This window comes from Diadema antillarum, unplaced genomic scaffold (genome assembly GCF_040938485.1).
Source record: "Diadema antillarum isolate AM-2024a unplaced genomic scaffold, OU_Dant_1.0 scf00000133, whole genome shotgun sequence".
Lineage (NCBI taxonomy): Eukaryota > Metazoa > Echinodermata > Echinoidea > Diadematoida > Diadematidae > Diadema > Diadema antillarum.
Genome location: NW_027271022.1, coordinates 1,134,567 through 1,158,259, shown reverse-complemented (window position 1 = coordinate 1,158,259; position 23,693 = coordinate 1,134,567). Strand labels below are relative to the sequence as shown.

The 23,693-nt window shown below is 38.4% G+C and overlaps 1 protein-coding gene across 1 annotated transcript; it reads right to left on the bottom strand.

The window, feature by feature from the left end:
* Nucleotides 1-94: 94 nt before the first annotated feature.
* On the bottom strand, nucleotides 95-19,480 carry LOC139720775 (RWD domain-containing protein 4-like). The gene is made up of 8 exons (XM_071632117.1): nucleotides 19,361-19,480; nucleotides 17,258-17,338; nucleotides 15,965-16,074; nucleotides 13,851-13,896; nucleotides 12,140-12,244; nucleotides 4,816-4,936; nucleotides 3,364-3,416; nucleotides 95-419 (listed from the first exon to the last, which is right to left on the bottom strand). The coding sequence occupies exons 1-8, from the start codon at nucleotides 19,382-19,384 to the stop codon at nucleotides 384-386; spliced, it is 576 nt and encodes a 191-aa protein (XP_071488218.1). The 5' UTR covers nucleotides 19,385-19,480; the 3' UTR covers nucleotides 95-383.
* Between the last annotated feature and the right edge of the window lie 4,213 nt (nucleotides 19,481-23,693).

Genomic DNA, 23,693 nt, shown 5'->3' with positions numbered 1-23,693 from the left:
ATTCAATCTGGCTTACAAACTTAAGAATCCAGTTCCTCGGACATGAACGGTGTTTCGCATCAACTTCCAAACTGTATGCAGACGATATCCCGAGGGTGCACAAAAAGGTGATCCAGACCTGTATTTCCTGTTCGAGGATGCTATCTCCCGAGTTACAAATACGCTTAATCCGAGGAGATTCACAAATGCAAACTTCTGTCGCAAGAGGGCAGCACCACAAAAACTTCCAACTTTTGACAGTATTTGATGCAAACATACAGAAGAGTCCCACAAGTAGTACACTGTGTATGTTGTCCATTTGCAATTCAGCACTTCCGGCACAACATTGACTGAAAGTTTCCTTTGGTTGAGTTGATGAAGCTTGTCGTGAGTTGCACTCATTGTCAACTATCAGGCTTGGATGGACCAGTCTTACTTAACTGTGGCAAAAAAATCAAAGAGGGAAAAACAATAATTAATTCATATAGAGTACATAAAATATGAATTAAAAAGAACACAAAAATCAGTGTGTAATGAAAAACATTAGAGTGTCAAATCCAACAATTTTTAAAACTTTTTTTTATTCTTGTAACAATTTGTAAGACCTGAAGATGCATGTAGAAAAGCATACAGATATCCTCATGAAGCAATCATCATTAGTCATAGCTACAAAGATAGTGGCAAATGTGTGTGTGTGTGTGTGTGTGGGGGGGGTTATACAGCAACTCAGTTCCTCATTCACAACTTCTATATACTGATGCTCTGTAGCATGATAATATGGTGGTCAATGCGCGTTGACTAATTCAAGAACAAATGTGCATGACTCAGTGTGAGTGTGTGTGTAGTGTGTGCCTGTGTCACATCTGAACTGAAGGAAAAATTACCTTTCATGGTAATCACACATCTTTATGAAACCACACACAGTCTTCTTGTAGAGTAGCAAAGTTGTTGTTGTGATTGTTGTTGTTGGTTTTTTTTTGGGCGTACGATTCGTGTGCCGAACACTGACACCATCTACATGCGGGTTTCTGATTCTTTTTGGCTTGTATTTGTTTTACTTTTCATGAGGGGTCCCAGGTCCGGCGTCAGTGAAACGTTCCACCCAACTGATTTTTCATTCTTTTTTGTTCTAGGGTTGCATCTTCTGGACAATCCAGCTCTGTGCATTGAGCAGATTTCTCAGCTTCAAGAGGCTAGTCCTCTCCAATGCATGATAGGTGTTTACAAGTTGTGACATTAAGAACTGACTATATACCACCGTGTACATCACACAGATCTGGTAATCAGGGATGACATTGAGGTTGTTTTTATTATTAAACAGGATATCAAAATTATCAGGTGATTTTAACACATGGAAAGAGCAAAATGTGTACAGACTTGAGAAGAAAACAAAACAAAAATAGGAAATCTGATTGAAATCTACAGAGTATCATGTCTGCTGGTGATTTTCCTCTTTTACTTGTTCATCATCAGTGTCTGCTCTAAACACTCCATGACTTTAAAGGGGATGGCTAGTAACTGATCAGTGGAAATCAGTGGAAATCAGTGGGAATGCTGGGGGTGATTGTTCCAATTCTTGTGGGATTCATTTAACGATCGCCCTGTCACTGTACAGACATGCTAACCTGGAAATATTGAACTGCACATTACTTGAATATGAGACCATTCTGAAGCAAATAATTTTCACACAACAATAGATACAGTACATAATGTACTCTTAAATGAATTCCACAAGGATTGAAACAATAATCCCCCAGCATTCCCACTGATTCCCACTGATCAGTTACTAGCCATCCCCTTAAGATAACATAAGTATAACAAGAATCACACAAGGTGGAGTAGAATCACCCATTGGACTGAACTGGAATGTACAACTACACATGTTCCCCTCCGAATTTTTCAGTGGGGAAGAAAAAAAAAAAGACAAAGAGAGGCAACCGGCGGGACTCACAACATAACGCTTGATTCTTTGCATAGAGGACACAATGATAATATCATGGCTCTCCCCGAGTCTATATTTTGTGGAATGACAGAGACATCGGTCCACAAGGTCATGCAAACATAATTGGGTCATTGCAGTGATGGAGGAGGATGCGGAAGACCACGGCATCTTTATTGATTGATGCAGGCATTGAGACTGGTTGTTATTACAAGGGGGAGGTTGCTTGGCAGTGACAGATACTGGCTTGGTGTGTGTCTGAATTTAAAGGGCAAGTGGGTGAATTATGGCGGACAGCTCTCCCTATCTGTAACATCAAAAGCTTAGCTTTGCCACACGAGGAAGTTAATGATAAAAGAGAGGGAGAGAGAGAGAGAAAAAAAAAAACTACATCTAGAAGCATATTATCACTGCTTCATATATTTCAGGAGAAAAATATATTCATTTTTTTCTTTTACAGAAGCCAGAAGATATGTATAACCATTGCTTTGTACTGACTTCACTTGCAAATAGGATCATTAATTCATTCTTTTGTGATCTAACATGCTCAAATTGTAAGACTATAAAATTTGGCAATGGAGCTAAACATCATTATGAAAGATGGCACAACTCCGCCAAAAAAAGAAAAAAGAAAAAAAGAAAACACACAATATTCATTAACCTTCATGCTTTATGAAATAATATGTATTGATATCTTAATATGGTCAACTGGGGCAGATCCAGGAATTCCGTAAAGGGGAGGTGCCTCTGCAAAATTAAACGGGGGCACCTCCCCTTTTTTTCCTTTTGATTTCTTTTGTTTTTACCACAAATAAAGAGGGGGCGTGCACCCTGTGCGCCCCCCTCTTGATCCGCCACTGGTCAATATCAAAGATACTGGAAAAGGAAAAGGGACTGTAAACCCACCAACACCATTAAAAAAAAAAAGAGGAAGAAGAAGAAGAAGAAAAAGAGTGCAAATATTTAACCTGCGTAAAGGACAAGTTCACCTTCATGTACACAAGAATTGAGAGGATGCAGCACTATTAATAGTAGAACACATCAGTGAAAGGTTGAGGAAAATCAGCCCATCCATTCTAAAGTTATGAATTTTTGAAGTTTCAGTGCCGCCATCGCTGGATTAGAAGACTACTGCAGTTTGTGATGTCACATGCGTAGAACTATATCAAGAAATTACAAAGCAAATTCAACATATTTTCACTCTTCTCGCATAATAAAAGAGCTCGATGACTTGCCTCTTTCAGAAGGCAGAGGGAATAATGTTACCCTTAACATACATCAGTAGCGAGTTGAGGGAAAGGTTTTTTTTTTTGTCAAACTTTCACTGATGCACCCTACTAATATTGCTGCATTCACTCAATCTGCATGTATATGACGTGTAATTGTCCTTTAAGTCCTTTGACGGTGACATCAACATAAACATGAGAACAAAATTGTCAACTTACATGTTTGATCACATCCACCCAGTCCCAGCCACGAGGTCTCTCTCCCTTGTAATCTTATGGCGGTTCAAAACACAACATTTAAAAAAAAAAAAAAAGAAGAAGAAGAAGAAGAGGAAGAAAAGAATAGAAAATAGATTGTTGTTTTATGTGACCTTCCAATATGTTAATCAATTCACAAGCTGGAATGACTAGAGCGACAGGCACATATTACAAAGATGTATTTCCAAACACTATAACTTGTCTGATCAATGCAGTCTACTATTTACATGCTCTGTCATTGTTTCTGAAAGGCAAGATATTATCAGGTTAGCTAATCTACAAAAAAAAAAAAACCCCAAAAAGAACTGCATTTTAATGTGTGTGACGTTTTTGTCATTTTGGCTCTTTAGTCCATTATGTTAGAATGGATGTCGGTATTTTTACGAGATGCTGGAGGTGCGATTCATGTGATGCAAGTGAAATCTCAGGCTAGAAAGTTGAAGTCAACCTACTGGTATATAGAACAAGAGAAAGATCATTCATTAGCATGCACTTGACATTACAGACTTATCAAAAAGGAAGGACGAGACCAATACGACTTTGTTTAAAAATGAACCAAACAATGAGCATTTGCTTCTTGACTTCTGGAGGGTATTCTTGGCATTATTATTCAGGAAAAGGAAAAGAGGAATCTGGACTTTGTTGCAACTATTTTCATGTAAAAGAAGTGTTACATGGTGTTACATACTATACATCCAAGATTTACCAAAAAAAAATCATTCAATGTCACGATATTACTACGTTAACAATTAATTTCCAGTTCTCCTGCATGAGTATCAAAATATACTTTCCCCCTAAGGCAGCATTTTGTGTAGTATGTGAGAAAACACAGATTGGTTGAAGAAATAGTTAAAAGCAAAAAAAAAAAAAAAAATTGAAACTGATTTGCAGGAAGGCCAAGTGGCAAAAGATGGATAACATTATCTCTGTGGAGAACTAATTGAAGTGGTTGAGAGAGTATTATCATAGAAGGGTTGCAAGGATAGAGCCTGCTTCCCCTCTCCAGCTTCCTTCCCCCCCCCCCCCCCCCATTCATTTGATCAGTTGCTCTGTCAGTCTTTCATTCATTTTCATAGCTCAATAAACCTGATGCTGTTTATTGATCCTCTTATGATGTAGATATGTGGGTTGAATCTCAAGAAATTTGTATCCTTCATACATATTCCAGGGTGAGCGAGTGAGACAGACAGCATCCCCAAGTTTCACCATGCTCCTTGCCAGGAAGTCTAACGGGATCTCCAACATGGGTGACCCTCTCATAAAACGTGGGGTCTCCATTTCAGTGTGCTGTCAGATGCACAGAGTGTTTTGCTTCTATCAAACTGGAAGGAACTCTACCCCCTGGCTTGACTCTTGGATGCTGGTGTGATACAGCATTCATCAGAAGGCAACAGAAATGCAGTATTCTCTTACTTGTTCGGTCAGCTAGCTTTCTCTTCTGTGCTTTGGTCAACTGTTCCTTCTTTTCCTTTGGTTTAGCCGTCTGCTGGGTTGACTGCACCACGTCTTCTTTCTCATCTTTCTCTCCTTCAGTCTGAGAAAAAAAAAAAAGAAATGAAAAATTGGATCATGATGGAGAGTGAAAGTAAAATAATACTTAAAATGGCATTCCAGACGATTTTCATAATTTCACGTCATGTAGTACATAAATCGACAGCTCTATGTATAGATTCGTGGAATTTATTGTGGCCCTTGAGCAGAGAAATCAATAAACTGAAAATCTTAAACAAATTACATTGAACAGTGTTGATAACATCAGAGCCTCACATATTTCAGAAATGTAGCAGTGTAATTCATTACAATACCGCTTGCTCAACAAGTTCACCTGTGAGGAATCTATGCATGCCTTCTTCTTTTGTTCTGCTTCCTAAAGCCCCAACTCATGCATTCTTATGGTGAGGCTGCTATGTCATCATCCTTGTTCATTGCAAATTGTTATGAATTTTGAAAACATTCTCATTCCCCATCTCAATCACTATAAATTCTGAAACTTTGTACTCTATTTAACTAATTTATTGTTGTTCAAAGGTAAAAGTCTGAAAATCATACAGAGGTCCCCTTTAACTACTGTATCAGCAACAGAAATAAGATTAAAATATACTAAAGTAGTCTATAACTAAGTTCAAGTTTATGAGTATAATGAATTCCTAAGTAAGTAATGAAGGACCAAAGAGTGAAAATACAAAATGTGTTCCAGTTACTTTCCTAACTTGGATTGCTTATCATCACTTTTTCCTAACATCTTGAAAACTTATAAAAAATTATATAGTGTTGTTTTCTTTTCTTTTCTTTTTTTCCCCTGTTTTCAACATCTCAGGGGTGTGAGTCTGAAACTTATGAAAAAAAAGTCTCAAGTGCCTAAAAGCTGTGAACAGTTGAATGCATTTGTACTGCAGAAAGTCTAAACAGTAGGTTTGGGGCAGAGTAAAAAAGTCTGAAATAAGATTAAACTCTGAACTCTCACATCCTTGACATCTGTATGATAAAAATTGTGAGTACAGAATGCTATGTTGTGTGTGTTTGAGAATATTTTATGTGACAACTACGGAAGCCCTTTAAAGGCTTCAATGTGCAAGCTATCTCAGGACCGGACCGGCAGTGAGGGAACAGATAAAATGAGGACGTATACAAGCACTGGGCACAACCACTGCTTCTAGACCATATAAATCAAGGACATTTTATACCATCCTACATGCGTTTGCATTTCTAGAGTATTAGTAAAATTTACAGGACGGCCGTAATAAGGCAAAACAACGTAACTCAGAATATCATGTTCTGAGAAAAACGACTTTGAAAATTCAATTGGTTCCCATTTTTCCGTCATAGGAGCAAAACACTTTTGAAGCAGCGAAGTTTCTTAGGCATTAATAAAGAATATCTCGGGAAAATTTCAGTAAAATAGGACTTCCCGTTTTAGAGTAATTGCCATGTTTAGAATAGATACAGCATTTTACCGAATCACAGCACTGTGCTGATGAGTAATTCTAGTTTGCCAAAAGAGCGTATCCTTACTTACGTTGTGCGAGAATCCTCACGCGGCAACATATCAATTAGGCAAAAGAACGTATCCTGACTTACGGCGCGTAAGCATTCTCCCGCGAAGCTACTTCAGTATGCCAAAACAACGTATCTTGACTTACAAATATCTGCGCCTCAACCCTTTCATCAATGTAATTAGGCAGAATGACGTATCCCAACTCTATGGCAACAATCTCTATGATTTATTTACTTTGACAATTTTGTTAACTGGATGATAAAAGTCCCGTTATGTGTTTTTAGATATACATAAGGAATAGTAAAACACGTTAGCTTGCAAAATGATCGATGCAATTGAACATTTTCGGTTTTTTTTCTGAAAACTTACCGAGTATGTACTAAAATGTAATTAGTTGTTATCTACCAATTACCGTATATTTTTGTTTTACTTCATTTGCATACACAGTTTATAGTTTGAGATGTCCATTCTTTTTCATTATCTTTAAGTGTATGTTTTTTATCTCTTGATGTAAGATTTTTTTCATTGGGAGCATAATTATATGTGGTTTATCATTCATGTTGTTTTAACAAAAGCATGGATTTGGATTAATATTGACAACTAAAGTACGAGTTTGGGTAAAGTCTGAAAATGGATTTCATTACACTTCTTATGCCATGTGCTACAATTAAGATGAACTTGAAATATGTATATTTTTTAGTATGAAAATGCATGAGTGGTAACTATTATGACTGTATGGGAACTGGCAAAAAAAAACTAAAATAAAATGGGTATAAAAAAGAACTGTATAGACATCTGCACATACACTTCGTTTCAAAGACACATACACGCATGTGTTAATATTGAGACTCCTGTTTTAATTTCTACCTTTTCTTCGATTTATTTAACGATTTCCATTGAGATGAAAGGATTTGAACAGACAGAATAATATTAAGTACTTTGTTTATCGTTATAAGTTGTTGATGTTTGGTTGATTGCATGAATTGTATCCGGAAGGTTAAAATGCCTCAATTCTTTGAACAACAACAATAATAACAATGATTTATCAGGTAAGTATGAATCCAGGTTTTAATGTTTTTAGGTGTAACTTGACCACACACACACACACACACACACACACACACACACACACACACACAACCAAGCAAGTACAACACACACACACACACACACACACACACACACATCTCAGACTTGTCAGAGGTGCAAACATTCTCTCAGTTGAATAACTTTGAGATAGACATGACAAACGTAGATGCAGAGACTGATTTACATTTTCTTAAAGGTTTATAGGGGAAAACATGTGTGTACATCTGTTTCTCAAAGACAACAGCATTACAGAAATCATTCGATTATTTGCAAGTCTTAACAATATGAAATAGGTATCTACGCTTTCTTCTTACAATCTAAGATAGAGTTTAATATGCCATTATGCTTTTATCACATTGAAAGCAAATCAGCAGCAACTATAAACATTATCATGATGGTAACAGAAATAGAAAAAAAAGTAATTTACTTCCCGAGTAAAGTAGCCTTTATTATTACGTACCACAGTTGAACAGAACCATGGGAGCAAAATTTTCAATTTCAATAGAACAGAACATTTTTTTTTTCTGGAGATTAGTTATACTTAGTTATATATTACCATATCAGACCTTTGCATCAATTTTTACCTTGGAAGATCAGAACATCTACAAATTACAAATTATGAATAGCACACAATGTATTTTTAATCCTTACTGTTGTTGAAGATCAAGTGTAGTAAGAAGTAAATACTTGGGTAAAGAACAATTATCAGGCAGCTGAAACGAAGGGAGAATTTGCAACAGTATTCACTTTAAACACATTTCAATAAACGTCTTATCACAACAGCGATTTGCTGTGCTGCAATACATCTGCGTTGTCTGAGAGCTCCCGGAGAGATTAGGCTCAAAATAAATCAAAATTATGCAGGAAATAAAGGTTACTATTTCCCTGGTTTTCTGAAATATGTTGACAAGTTTCAATCAACATGATATTGATTTTGCGGGCAAGCATTTACAACAATATTTACTATGAACAAGTGATAATTTTACCTAAAGTTGATAATCATCATTTCAAAGGGCAATAAGCCCTCATCATATTTTTTTTGAAATAGAATCTTTAGTTTCATATCAATATAAAAAAAGAAATCTTTCTTGTGCCTTAATAACGTAAGAATAGTCATTAACATTTCACAGTTGAGTTTTGCGAGTTCTTAATTTAACTGTGAAAGATTTACTTGATCCTATATAAACAATCCGAGTGTTATTATTTTTCTTTTAAAGTTGACTGATCTAGTGCACAATCCACTCCATCTTTCATGAGATTCTGACGGGCGTGCAGAGCTGTTCTGAAATTTGTATAGTTGCTCCTTTCTCTGCTTTCGAACTGCTCGGTAGACCACTGCAGGAAAATAAAAAAAAAAAACGCAAGAGAATAATTAACACAAAATAAAATGAGGCACTCTGTATTTTCCATAAAAGAAAGCTAGTGAATTTCAATTCTGCTTTAGTTATGTGATTAGATTCTTCATTAGACATGGTTGTTTGTAACAAATCCTCTCTCACAGACCCCCCCCCCCTCCTAAAAAAAGCAAAGAATATGAGAATGAGTATTTATGAAGAGTTTGTTCGCAAAACCGATAAGTCCGTTTTTGAAGATTTTGAAGTACAGTCTCTCTCATAAAGTACAATATGATATCTTTTAAATTATATACTGGTCAGTCCATAAAATCGAACATTTTTGAAGTTGTGGTCAAAAGAAGCAAACAATTTCGTATTATTCTCTTTATTTTTCTTGACCCTTAATCGCAAATATCTCCATTTAGCAAATATGGACTTATCGTATTTTGCAAACAAACTCTTCAAATAATGAAATACACTCACAGTATCTATTATTCAACATCATACAAATACCCCTTGAGGATGCACACGGCTGTGTGTTTGTTTTGAGACAGAATATGGTTACCATTTCATCAGTTTTCATTTAATATTATAATTTTTTATCGCTAAGGAATGAACTGTGAAATGTGGTATTCTCAAATTATCAGAAAGTCATCATCATGGATTCTGCCTTCTTTTCTTTTCTTTTTTTATATTTTTTTCCAAATGCCGGCTTGTGTCGCTAGTGATAATGACAAAGGTGGGATTAATTTCTGCCCCCTTCTCCTAATACTTTTTTGTATGAACTAATAGGTGATTATTCAACGTGTACCTTTCATTGTACTTGATACACTGCATTCCTTTTCTGTGCTGGTCTAGGCTGGCGGTTGGTGTGGACACTGAAAAGAGAGACAAGCAAAAAGTTCAACACGAATGTTAATATCACCTAAAGTAGACGATTGGGTCTGAATATTTGAACTTTACATAGTATTTAAAACCATCTAACTTGATGATAAATATTTGAATTCCATAAGCTTTTGCCCTCAACATTTTTATGGGGAGGGGTGGAACGTATTAGCATGTATAGGATCTACCATGGCAACAATGCATTATATCGTATCGAAATGAAAAAAAAAATGTTTTAAAGAATATGTACAGCTGACTAAAATTGCACAAAGAATTAAAAAGAAAATAAATCAGGCCTCCATAGTTATAGCAGGTAAAGAGTACCATTAAATATTACCTTATTTTTTAGGTTAATTTTAAGTGAGTAAATTCCTGTATGTATGAAAACACCACAATCACATTCTTCATCCTTTCAAGAAATAACAAACAAGATCTAAGACTACTTATGTTTAGCCAAAGATGTAGACCAAACATTCCATTTTATCCCTACTTTTCTTGCCAAAGTAATGCTGTTAATGTCATTATTAGAACATATTGTGTGCCATCAGTTCATGTAGCCACTAAAGACTAAATGGAATTCATCAGTATCAAGCTTTATTGTCATTTGCTTGAAGTCGAGTCTACTGTTTACTATAAAGCTGTTACTTTACAAAACTGAATTTGAGGTAGAAGACCTCAAGTCGAATGTCGATGATCATAACAGTATATTGGGGTCCACTTCCTTTGCGCATAGGTAAATTTCTTTTGACAGTCACTACTTGATCTACTAGACCACTAGTAGTAGTACAAGTATCCTACATTTACAGAGTCCTTTAATAGTAGAACCACAACCACACCAATGAGCCACGTTTTGCCAAGCCCACCGACAGGAAAGGCTGTCATACTCATAGATCTATGTTTGCTCTTTATTTTCGTAGCTTGCTGTGTTTTTTGTTTATTTGTTTTTTACTCATTGTTTTCTTAAATCTTAGTGAAAACTATAATTGAAAGTACTGGACCCTACTACTAGCATAGCGTACTGTCGTCCACTATGTACAGCCCAATCGCCGTACTTCGCACGGCGTCTGGTCGGGCTGGATCAAACTTAGACCTGACAAAAACAAAATAAAACTTACCGGTGTTACCGCTGATTTTCTCTTTGTGGTAGCATTAACTGGTCAGGAGAATATCCATTCCATGACTGCAAAACAGAACAACTGGCATGACTTCATAGTTCACACTGCAGCAAAGCTTGCCTGCCAGTCAACCAGTACTCTGCTACAGCACTGCTGCAGGCTGTTGTCGCAAGCGGCCCGGCATCAGCGGCGGCACTACACTCACTGCCGCGGCTGAAATGGATCTGCAGCACGTAGCCGTATGTCTTGCACATAGAGTTAATATGCAGTGTAGCGTGTGTTGTGATGGCCACGATGTTGATACGTTGTTTTGCCGTGCTGACTGTAGCGCGCATGGCCCTGATTTTATACAGCAAAGCGCAGTATGATGACATACGTTCTTTTGCCGTGCTGACTGTAGCGCGCATGGCCCTGATTTTATACAGCAAAGCGCTGTATGATGACATACGTTCTTTTGGCGTCGCAATTTCCTTCTTTTTTCTTGAGAAACCACCATGAAAAAACAGTGTATGTAAAGATACGTTCATTTGCCGTAACAGCGAAAATGCTTTCTTTGTCATTTCTATACGTATCTCAGCTTACGTTGTTTTGCCTAGCTGGAAACGGCAACGTTGTGAAAAAGGTGTGTGAGATACGCTTTTTATCTCTGAAATGGTAAACATTTGAGAATTGAGACATTCACCATTAAAAAGAGCACATTTTATTTAGGAGCCATATGCTCATAACTCAAAATGCCCAAATTTTGAGTTACGTTCCTTTGCCTTATCACGGCCGAGGAGCTCATTGAAATATACCACACTGTGAGAAATTGGTGAATGTTGTGTCATCAAACAAGGGGTGCATTCGAGCACTCTCCTAAAGCATATCGAACCATATAGTACCCACGCCAGAGGAGTGCTCGAATGCTCATAAAGTGTAACATACTGAATTGTAATGAGCCAAATGCGGACCACTTTCCGAAGTGCTCCAAAAGCATACCAAAACCGTACCAGAAGTTGGCATATGAAGAATGCGTGTAATATGTGCATGATACGTCATGATGCAAAGAATTTGTTCTCTTTGTTCTGGACATCTGTAAGTATTGTGAATGGCCCTGTTGCTTCAAAATGTGTGACCCTCTCTAAAAATATTAAACTCATGAGGTACATGTACGCTTCCTCCACACAGCACTTGAACGCTCTATATCTGGCACAGTACTCTATGGTTTGCTTTTGTTTGGTTTGCTTTGGTTTGCTTTTGAGTGCTTGAATGCACCCTATGACAAATATCTCACGCTGTCTTTCATGGAGACAAATAAGCAAAAATAGTGTTCATCTCACATCAATGGGACTGGCCTCCTCCTGGGCTGACATGAACTCCTCCGCATTCTCCTTGGCGAACTCAAAGAGGGTGAAGGTCATCGCACTATCCAGCCATTGCTCTGCCTAAACTCATGGGGGTGGGGGGAAATAATCACACATGTAGCATAATAATTGTTAATGAAAGGAAATCAAACAAAATGAGGAAACAAACAAACAAAACAAACAAACTTCATTTAGCTCCTCAGGGCAGTTTTACTGAACAGACCAGATACCTAATGTAAACAAAAACATATTTGAAGTTGATCTTCTTATCAAACTTATTTTATAGGTCTTTGGGGAGCAACCTAAAGTCCTACTTGTTTAACAGTGCATTTTGAAGACAGACATTCATTTCTTCTTCTGTTTTTTTTTTCTTTTTGCTTCAGTGTAAAAAGCACCTTGAGCATTTAATCAGAATGGAAAATGGCACCATAAAAATTGTATGTATCATTACTGTTATCATTATAGCAACAAACATTAAAAGTGATTCTCAATTGTATGCATACTCCTCTAGACATGTATGTATGTTATTTGTTTGTTTTCTCTTCTTTTTCAAATATTGACATTAAAGGGTGTGTACAGTTCTGGTTGAGATGAGGATTTAGCTTTTAACGCTTTGCAAGATATTCAGAAACCACTCTATGAGATGTCAAAGAGCATGCACTTCTAATGGGTATCAAAAGTTTATTTGATGAAAATTGGTTTTGAAATGGCTGAGATATCCAAAAACAAGGTGAAACAAAAAGATCCTAATAAAAGGCGTGGCCTGTTGCCTTTTATTATTATCACTTTTTTGGATATCTCAGCCATTTGAAAACCAATTTTCATGAAATAAACGGTGAATCCTTCTTAAAATTACATGCTCTTTCATATTTCATATGAGGTTTCTCCTTATCTCACTTAGGAATGGTATAAACCTGAATCCCCATCTCAACTAGTACTGTACAGTCCCTTTAACAAACTAACTGATCAAATTGATAAAAAATGGCATCATTTTTTTTTTGTTGTAAAATGTGGTACTCATATCAGATAGATTGAAGGTAAAGTCATGAACGACTTAAAACAGGATACACAAACACGATGACAGCAAAGTCTAGTTGTAACCTATCGTATCTGATGGCCCTCACTGCTAATTTGCTTCCATAAATGCCAAGGTATTTTCACAGTGTACAGCCTTTGGTATGTTTTTGTCACACCAGGGCCCTATTGCATAAGAAAAGATGGAATCAAACGTAAGTCAGAAAATCAAACATAAGTCAGGCATCAGCCAATCAAAATTGAGTATTTAGGGACTAATTTTGATTTCCTGACTTAGGTTTGATCTCAACTTGTGTGTAACAGGGCCCAGAGTAAGATAGATTGTAATATGAAAGTATGATGCAAACTAGTCTATTTGTCATGAATATGACAAAAACATACTTATGAGAGTATCTACCTAAATATCTGGAAGGACCATAAAATCACTGTTGGCAACAGATGATTTACCAGGTTACCTGTGCTTTGTTTTATTTTGTATGCATTACATGTATAGCATACGAGAATGAATAAACATGCAGAGCCTAAATCAATACAGGACATAGACATGCAGATTCTATCTGTTCAGAATGCAACATTAATGTGCAATCCATCAAAGATACATTTTCATCAGAACACACTACAGAAGAAGCAGAAATGTGAGAGTAATACTTACCTCCTTTCCTATCCTTGATATTATGTTGTCTTTAATGTGTTGTGATCTGCAAAATAATGGAAACAGAAAATACAGTGACATCCACAAAATGTTCCTTTTCGTGGAAATGCCCACCAACATTTTAAAATAGCTTTGGCTGAGACCTAAATTCAGGTTTTTAACATTTTTTTGGCGAGATAATGAGAAACCTCTTATGAAATATGAAAAAGCATGTAATTCTATGAGAAATTCAACGTTTATTTGATGAAAATTGGTTTTGAAATGGCTGAGATATCCAAAAAATAGCAATTCTAATAAAGTGTGGGACCCATACTTTATTACAATCGCTTTGTTTTACTTTGTTTTTGGATGTTTCAGTCATTCCAAACCCAATTTTCATCAAATAAACTTTGAATTCCTCTTAAAATGGTATGCTCTGTACTATATCATATTAGTGTTTTCTCGCAAAAAGTTAAAAGCCCAATTCTCATCTCTACTAATACTGTACCATCCCTTTAAATGATATTTTAATACAGAGACTCCAACTCTCCCGTTTTCGACGGGAGATCTCCCGCCGAAAACCCATATTTGCAAAATCTCCCGTTCTCCCGTTTGAGATTTAATTTCTCCCGCCCTGGCTCTTTGTCTCCCGTTGGAAAGGATTTCTTACTTATTTCAATCATATGTTGAAAAAATAAGCCTTAGATAGCACCAGACAGCATCTAGAACCCTGGGAATTTCGCGCTTCGCACACCAAGTTGGAGTCTCCCGTTTGCTAAGGGTTTTAGGCGGGAGAATCTCCAGATCAGAAGGTGCTTGGGGTTGGAGTCTCTGTTAATAGCCCCTTCAGCTTTCACTTCAAGTGGCACAAACACTAAAGAGAGTCAATGGTTTAGTGTTACGAGTCATGCTATGCCAACATCTTCAGCTTTTCACATCATGGATTAAAATAAGCAAAACGTTGACTCACTGTAATGCATTGTAGATTAGAATGCTTGAAAGATTATACATAGAGAATGTCCATACAGTCAACACATTCCATGTAGCCACTATCAATGATTTGTGCAGAAGGACGCTATGGCATTACTTATTCATCAGTGAGTGTGGCAAATTTTATCTCTTTTGGTTTTGAATAGTTAGACTCAGAAGGGAAAGTCAAAGAAATTAGTAGATTCATTGGGTGATTTCAAGTTTGGTGCTAGTGCTAGCGACCCGAATAACAGTGTTAAATCGAGCTCCAACACCGACGGTCAGATTAACGAGGCGATACTGATCAAAATTATCGATCCCCAGCACTAAGTGTTGGAATCACAGCACCGCAAGCTCCGCGGGAATTGCACGTGATTACAGTCAAATATTAAAAGATGCAGCCAAAATCTCTTAGTTTTAGAGACATAGTGAGGAAGACAGATTAAAATGCCACAAATTTCACCACTCTCCAAAATACAACTACACTGTATCTTAATTTTGCTCCCAGGCTCAGATTTGTAAAGCCATGTCGAGAGTGTTCGTGTACGTTACGTGGGCGATCACTGCATCAGCATAGACTTTGCACGAAAAACGTGCATCTATTATGGACGTGAATATGAGTCTCGCGCGGCAACTCTAACACCAACACCGAACTTGAAATGACGAAAATGTTGATCCCTAGGGGGCTAGTGTTAGTCAATGGCGAAAAAGCATGTAAATTGCTAACAACATTGGCGGAGCTCGGTTCAGCAGACGACATTCAACACTGAGCCCAGCACCAGCAACCAGAAATACGTCATAATTTTGAGGTCAACTCCCAACACCGACGTGATTTCAAGTTCGGTTTTATCGCCGGTGCTAGTGCTGAGATAGCACTAGCACTAGCACCGAACTTGAATTCACCCAATGTTGTTGCTAAAGAGTGTGTGTGTATTGGGTACATTTTAAATTCATCAATAGCAGAGACAGCAAATACCATGACCTCTACTCATCTATGAGCTACATTAACTGCTAAAGAGATAGGATGTGCTGCTAACAATGCAGTTGGAACATTTTACACTCAATCCCAAGCAGCTACTGTACAAGCAAGTGACTTGAATGTAGACGAGTATCATCCTACAACATGATCCACATAGTAATCAGGAGCTTCAAGCTGCAAGACTTACATGTGGTTGTTGAAGAAGGCATCCAAGCTGATCTTGGGACATGAGGAGGGGTAGTCTTCACCCCAGGAGATCTCCAGAAGGAAGGACTTATTGTCACCAGCATCTCCTATCTACAAAACACAGACATAATGTAAGTACATGTAATGGATGCTTGCATATCAATTTGCCCATCTCTTCTCTTCACATGCTGAGCCTTGAATGAAGAAGCACGGAGGAAAGACTTTCCCTTCAATTCACTGATTTAATTTTTTACCCTATTGAGGACAAGCCCCAAGTATACTCGGGCAGAGGTCTATGGGAAAGGCATGTTGTAGCAAAATCAGTCCGTCGTCAACGGGTTAGGAGAAAAATTTACAACAATGTGAGTCCCTTGACATTCTCCTGAAAAATCTAACCATCTAAAAATGGTGCCTCCTATCTTTGATTGTTGGCTACAATGTATGGCATCTGTCACTATATATACATAATATATATATATTATATATATATTACGCATATATCACAATTACATGAAACCTTTACCTCAGTTTAGAGCCAGACAAAATGGAAATATATTATATAAAACTATTTCAATTCAAAATGAGCTATTTCACACTAACTTGTCCATATGAAGGAGAACACAAAGTGCAGAAAGCTCCTCATAGTCAACAGGTCAAACAATAAAAACAAAATGTCTCTTGCTTTTGATGTGAAAAGAAAAGGGAACAAAAGTTACAAAAGTGGTCATATATGGAAATTGTTCTTTTGCCGTTGCAGTGCCTATTTTGTGGAAGAAGTTGCCACAGACTTAGGGCTGAGACAGACACTAAGCGATTTGTAAAATCCTTGCAAACCTTATCTTTTTTTTTTGTGTGTGTGGATACATGTATTTATGGGAAGTTTTTGTAAAGTAAATAGAGTCTTCTACATTATTCTGCACTATTGTAAAAGTGGAAAGTTTTGTGCTTGTTTCTGGTTGCATGAAATGTGTTGCACAAAAGCACACGTACAACATGAATATCTGTACTTGTTATATAAATGTACCGTCACTATATAATATCTTGATTCCGCAGAACTGAAGACATGCAAAATTCATCTGACTCACACAAAAATATCCACTTCTACATAAATTATCATCATGATTATAATGATCAAAGTCAGTTAATGTCACTTATTAAGAGGTCTATTTTAGTCAAACATATATATGTATCATATCTGTGTGTGTGTGTGTGTGTGTGTGTGTGTGTGTGTGTGTGTGTGTGATGGGGGGGGGGAGGGAGGATGAGGAAAAAGGAAGCATTGCCCCGAACTTACTTTGTATTGGTAGGTTTTCTCATCAAGTGCCTTGAAACAATCATCACCATCATAGATTGACAGAAGCACTTCTCTCTCTTCCTGTGAATGATCCAATGCAAGAAAAAGAAACAAATAAGAAAGTGGGCATATAAGTTACTGCATCTTATATAAAAGTGACAGATGGCTTTTAGTATCAGCATAATGGCACAGCAAGTCTCAAGAGAGGGTACATTCATCTAAAACTTCTGGGATAAGTTAGGGGGTCTAAAGAAGTGGACAACATGACCTTTTGTCTATACAGAAACTATTCTTTGTTAGTACACGACGAAAAGAACTCCCTTAAAAGCATCAAAACAAACCTTGGCTTCAAAGTTGCTGGTAATTCTACCATTTAATAGGACCCTTTCTTCTAAGCTAACATCGTTAGTTCTACTTCATATGCTAGATATTTTATAGGACCTACCTAGAGCACAAAGAGTAAATTTACGGGTATGATGGAGGGTTGTGTTTCCGGACATTTAACGTCTTAAGTTCGCGCGTGAAAACTTACCTATTTTACATAGAATATGCACCCTTCTACACCTCAAAGACTTGATATAGACTCCTCATATACTAACCACTAGACAACATACTCTGAAAACGGCGTGAGAATTCCTGGGTGCGTCATTTTCATTACAGACGCACTTACAATACGCGTCCCGTCCCACAACCTATCCGGCCCCACAACGCTTGGTCATACTAGGGAAACTGTTAAATGTGGCAATAATTGGTAAAGGGGAAGGGGGCCTACAATTACATAAAGCACTGTGCGAGGTAGACAGAAAGATCCGTCTGTCCGGAGGACTCTTTTTATATTTTGCCATTAACGCTGTCCTCCGTAGACAGACGGAAGGTTGCAGTACCCATTGCTGTGTGGATGTTCTTAACCACTGTCTCTATGGAAAATTGGGTGAGGTACCTCACCCTTCTCGATTGCGTCTAATTCACAGCCCTAGGTCGGCAAATTTAAGCTTGTATAGTGAAATTAGCTTTTTAAGAATACATTACACTCACCAGATTAATGAATAATCCAACATCTTAGTATAATTTCCGACGTAAAACACAGCCTGTCGTGTCGTCCCGTTCAAACTGCAGAAACATACACTATGAATCTATTAGCCAATCACATGCGAGGTAGTTTCTACGCGTTTGTTTTACTAAAACACGTACCTCGCATGTGATTGGCTTACAGATTCAAAATGGCGACTTACAGCCTGCGAACGGCGATGTTGCGATATCGATAAAATTTCTGCGTTATAACCATATTTATGTGAGTATTTCGATTGCACAATTGAGAAATTTTTCCCAAATATTGCTGCATAATGTGTCATGTCATGTCAAACTTGTTTGAATGTAAAAAAGCTGTCTGAAATTTGGTTTATCGTAACGTTTTATCTGTGCGCGACTGCTCCACACAGGAGCCGCAATCATTGACTTCGGTCTGTATACGGAGGGGATCCGTGAAGCCAGACGCAGTCTCCGCGGAACATTCCCCGACGGACAGATACAGACCGATCTTTCGGTCAATGTGCGAGGTAGCATGGTTGTATACTGTGCAACATTTTTTATTAGATAAAATTGACATGGTTTTCCCCATCTCATACATGTCTGTGTATATACACGACGTATGAACAATACAAATCATAAATGTCATGTAAATTTATTGTCAATGTTTAAAGACACTCGGTCAGTCAGATTGACAATTAATTTATTTAATCTTGTCCACGAGCAAGAATCACACAAAAAAAGTAAATACAGCTCAGGAATGTACACTGTACTACAAATTACAATATTTAAACTAAGTTCAAGCTGCCACAAAACTGCACTGGGGACGTTTGCTGCCCATACATATGTGCGTATTCACTACTACTATACCATGGCCATGGCATAGGCACCGGTCCTAGGATCATGGAGTTCAGGACACAACGCCAACGGCAACGCAAATCACTCACGCAACGCTGTGGTAACGGTAAATACAACATGTGGGACTAAGCGCCAACAACAAAAAAAAAACGACACGGAAAACATTTCATTCACATTAATGTTTCAACAGGTATTAAAAAAAATATCCATGCTTCATACCTCTTGCTCCTCTGTTGTAGTCATTTTGTATGTCGTAGGCTGGGGCCCAAAAAGCTCTTCTGAATACCCAGTTAGACCGAACAGCCGTGGGGACCACGGCGTGCACAACAGCTGAGTTGCCCCACGAGAATCGGTCCGGTCGGGGCGGCGAAGCTACAACACAGGGCCTATGGGACAGTGCCGAAGTGGTCCATGTAGTAGTCTTGGCGCAGACTCCTTTACGACCAACAAGGGTTTGTGCCTGCAAACTAGTCGTCATCAGAGGTGAGGCCGCAGGCCGCGAAGCAGCTGCCCGCTGCTGGAGCAGCACCTCGTGTATGAGGCGCCCTATCATTTGCCAATGAGTCAAATGTGCACAAATTTCACACATAAACCTGTGGATAGGTAATGAAATAAAATGTGGCGTGCAGAGGGTTAAAGGGCTCTGTTTGGTAGCAGTGTGACCATACGCAGTGAAAACTGGGATTGTGCAGTGGAGGCGGCCTAAAGTAATTGCCATAAAATTATGTTACATCGTAGGCCCTAGAGCTATCGAATCATTGTGGTGCCTCATCGTGCCCAATCGTGGGCGTTCGACACAATCTTCAAGATATCCAGTGGCATAAAGCAACAAATAGCATAGCAAGTAAAGACTGACGGGATACAGTAATTGATGCATTTCATATGACACAGGTCCATTTCAATATATCAGGAGACAAGATTTTCTGTAATGGGGTCTAGGGCAATTACCCCCTGGGCAATTACCCCGCACCCTTCCCCTGGCCCTAATCCTAATCCTAATCCTGAACCTAACCCTAACCCTAACCCAAACTCCTAACCCTAACCCTAACCCTAACCCTAATCTTTACGCTAACCTTACCACTAACCAGTATTTGGCCGGGGGGTAATTGCCCTCTAAAATGTTGCCCGGATACGCTGTGATGATTATTTATAAAGGTCCAGAATACTTCAGCCACATTTTTCTTAGATGTTAAATGCTTTTCCGATGGATTCACATTGCCATCTGCAAACGACAGCAGCAACAACGATCACAACAACGATTTCATCATCAACAACAACATCAACAACAACAACAAAGAAATAGTGCTGAGTCGGACAATCCCTTGAGATGCGATAGGCCTAATTGAGTGTGCACTTTTGTTTCTTTGTTTATTTGCTTGTTCATTTTTTTTTTTCGTTTGATGACATTTCGCAAAGAGCAAACAGACATGTAGGCATACAAACTCCGCCAAACTTGTACATCCAAGGGGCGGATCCAGAAATTCCATAACAGGGAGGCGCCTTTACAAAATTAAAGGTAGGGGCGCTTTTTATTCCTTTTGTTTTAACATAAAATAAAGAGGGGGCGCAGGCCCGGTGGCGTGTTTTTTTTAGACGGCACAGATTGGGGAAACTAAAAATCTATCAGGGACCCTATCCCTAAACCTAACCCTAATCCTAATCCTAACCCTAACCATCAAACCCTAACCCTAACCCTAACCCTAACCCTAACCCTAACCCCAACCCTAACCCTAACCCTAACCATAACCATAACCAAAAACCCTAACCCAACGTTTTTCCCATAGGTTTAACACGCGCCATGCCCCAATCTGTGCCGTCTTAAAAAAAAACGCGGCCCGGTGCGCCTCCCTCTGGATCTGGCACTGCAACCTGGACACTTTGGCCTATCCTGTAGAGATTTACGCAAGTAAATAAAAGGGTTAGGGTACAGTTCGTTAATCGGAAGGTTCGTTATTCCGAAAGTTCTTTAGTCCGAAGGTTCGTTATTCCGAAGGTTCGTTAATCCGAAAATTTGATAAGGTTTGTTATTCCGAAGGTTCATTAATACGAAAATGAAACAAAGCTCGTTATTTCGAAGGTTCGTTCGGACCCTATTTCATTTCGGATCAACGAACCTTCGGAATAACGAACCCTATTTCATTTTCGGATTAACGAACCTTCGGAATAACGAACCCTATTTCATTTTCGGATTAACGAACCTTCGGAATAACGAACCTTCGGAATAACGCCACAAATGTTCGGATGAACGAACCCTTTTTCACTTTCGGATTAACGAATCTCTAGGTATAGGGAATTTGTTGTTTCGGGTTAACGAACCTTCGGAATAACGAACCTTCGAAATAACGAACAGCACCCAAATAAAAGTACAAAAGTACGGTAGGGCCTAATTCGTACAAAAGTACGGTAGGGCCTAATTCAGACAAAACGGCTCAGTTCCCGAGGGGTACTCGTATCTGGCAATCATTGATCAGGCAGGAGACCATGACAAACAAGGTTTTTATCAGTTCGAAACGATATAGGCCTAGAACTTCCGTGTCACCTGATTTATAAGGGTTTCATCCCCCCGGAGTATAAGACTGACACGCGTACCACGCGTTTGATATATAACTCTAGTTTCAGTTACATGCTCTAAAGTAAGATGGTTTGACATCTGCATGAAGGCTTGAACGTTGATAGTGAAACCATTTTGACAACTATAAAGTCCAGCTAATGAGCCCATTGAATACCTTGCATAACAAGATCTTTGTTTCTCCGAAACATTGTTAACCTACTTGAAAAACCAAAAATTGACATGATGAACGATTGTTATCGTCTCTGTTGTCATACGTGCAGACTAAAAGGAGAACCCCAAATCCATTGGTGTCAAACAGAACCCCCGAAAATGTTCATGAAATTAATAATCTCACTATTTTCTCATGCAACATTACTATTTTGACCACGGAACTAAGATATCGGTCACATCACACATGCATGCCTGAAGAGGCGGAGATGTCATTGAACATAGAATATCATAGAAACGGTGACACGAAATTTGCTCCTGCGACAATATTGTTCCTGTCCTATTTTCTCCGAGGACAGTAGGCCTACACAGGGTTGGGGGGCTAATGTTGTGATAGCTAGGGTATGAGTTAAAGTTTGACGTGAGGATTAGCGTTAGGGATTGGGATTACATGTAATGAGTAGACTCTATGTTTGGCTCAACGTACATTATTTTCACATGTCATGGGACCCATAGAAACGCGCTTTTCTTTTTAGCATATAGGGTTACCTTCTTTTACGTTAAATTAAGTAGATAGTGTTGCCAGATCCGTGAGGCACATTGTGATTCATGTAATTTGTCTTTCTTGAATTCAGCTATATTCAGCACATATACTTATAAGCAAAACTTTGCAAAATGTCTGACTTTCTATTCAGCGCTCAATTAAAAATGGAGCTGTCACTATTTCTGTTGTACATTTTGTCATAGCCAACGAAAGCGTGACTGATAAAAAGTGATGGCGTTCCGTGCGCACCTTCACGCGCAGGGCAGGGAGCGGCCGAGGTCACGTGACATACAGTCTGATCTGAGGGTGTGTAAGGTCTGAGTAATCTGTTGGACGAGTTGTGAAGAGTTTCGCCATGATATGCTTTACTAATGACATCCTTTACTAATGACTTTTAATAGGGCTAAGAGTTTTCGCTGGAACACATATGCTGTTTTTCTCGTCTCTAGTGGACACAGATATTATAGTCCGAGTGGTGGTAAGGACACTGACGTCATGGACGTCTTTTTAGACAAATGGATATTTGTGATACTCGCGATGTCTTTCCCTCCGCCAAATTTATCAGGCTTGACCAGTAAGTATTCCAAAGTTTTGTACCCCTTACAGACAAACTTCATCAATTGGTTCGTCTAATCAAGAATTCTTCGGCGTGTAATCTGTCCAATCTAAAAGGGGTGTCATAAAAGGGATTTACCGTGATTTGAAAAAGACACCAAACTACAAGTGTACCAGTATACATTGCTTAAGAAGATGTACATATGCCTAGATCTATATCACACCTTGTTAACTGATGTCTGACCTTAAGCTCCCTGCAAGATATGGAATTGTTTTATACACCTAAACAACATGTATAACAGCCTCCTAGTGCGTCAGTTAAAACCTGAAATCGATTCGTTGGTGCATATTATTTCATATATAAAAATGATAGATCATAACATATTGTTTATATGCGTTCTCGCCGCTAATATACAGGTTACAATCTCAACTGTTCGATGGATGCCATTACCATGGAGATGCAAGCAGACAACGACTTTCGTGTAGTAGCCGACAGGTGGGAAATACAAGCGCCAGATGACCAGAGAATCGTGGTATGGCTGCAGTCTGTGAACAATCCGTACGTGGAAGTCATCGTACATGATGATGCAGCAACCACGAAAAGCCGGGCTGTACTTTCAAATTACACAAGTTATCCACCGATCTTCTCACTTGGCAATATGCTGAGACTTCGACTATATACATCCGATCCGGAAATATATATATCCAGTAAAGGTCAACGTCACCGCGTCTTG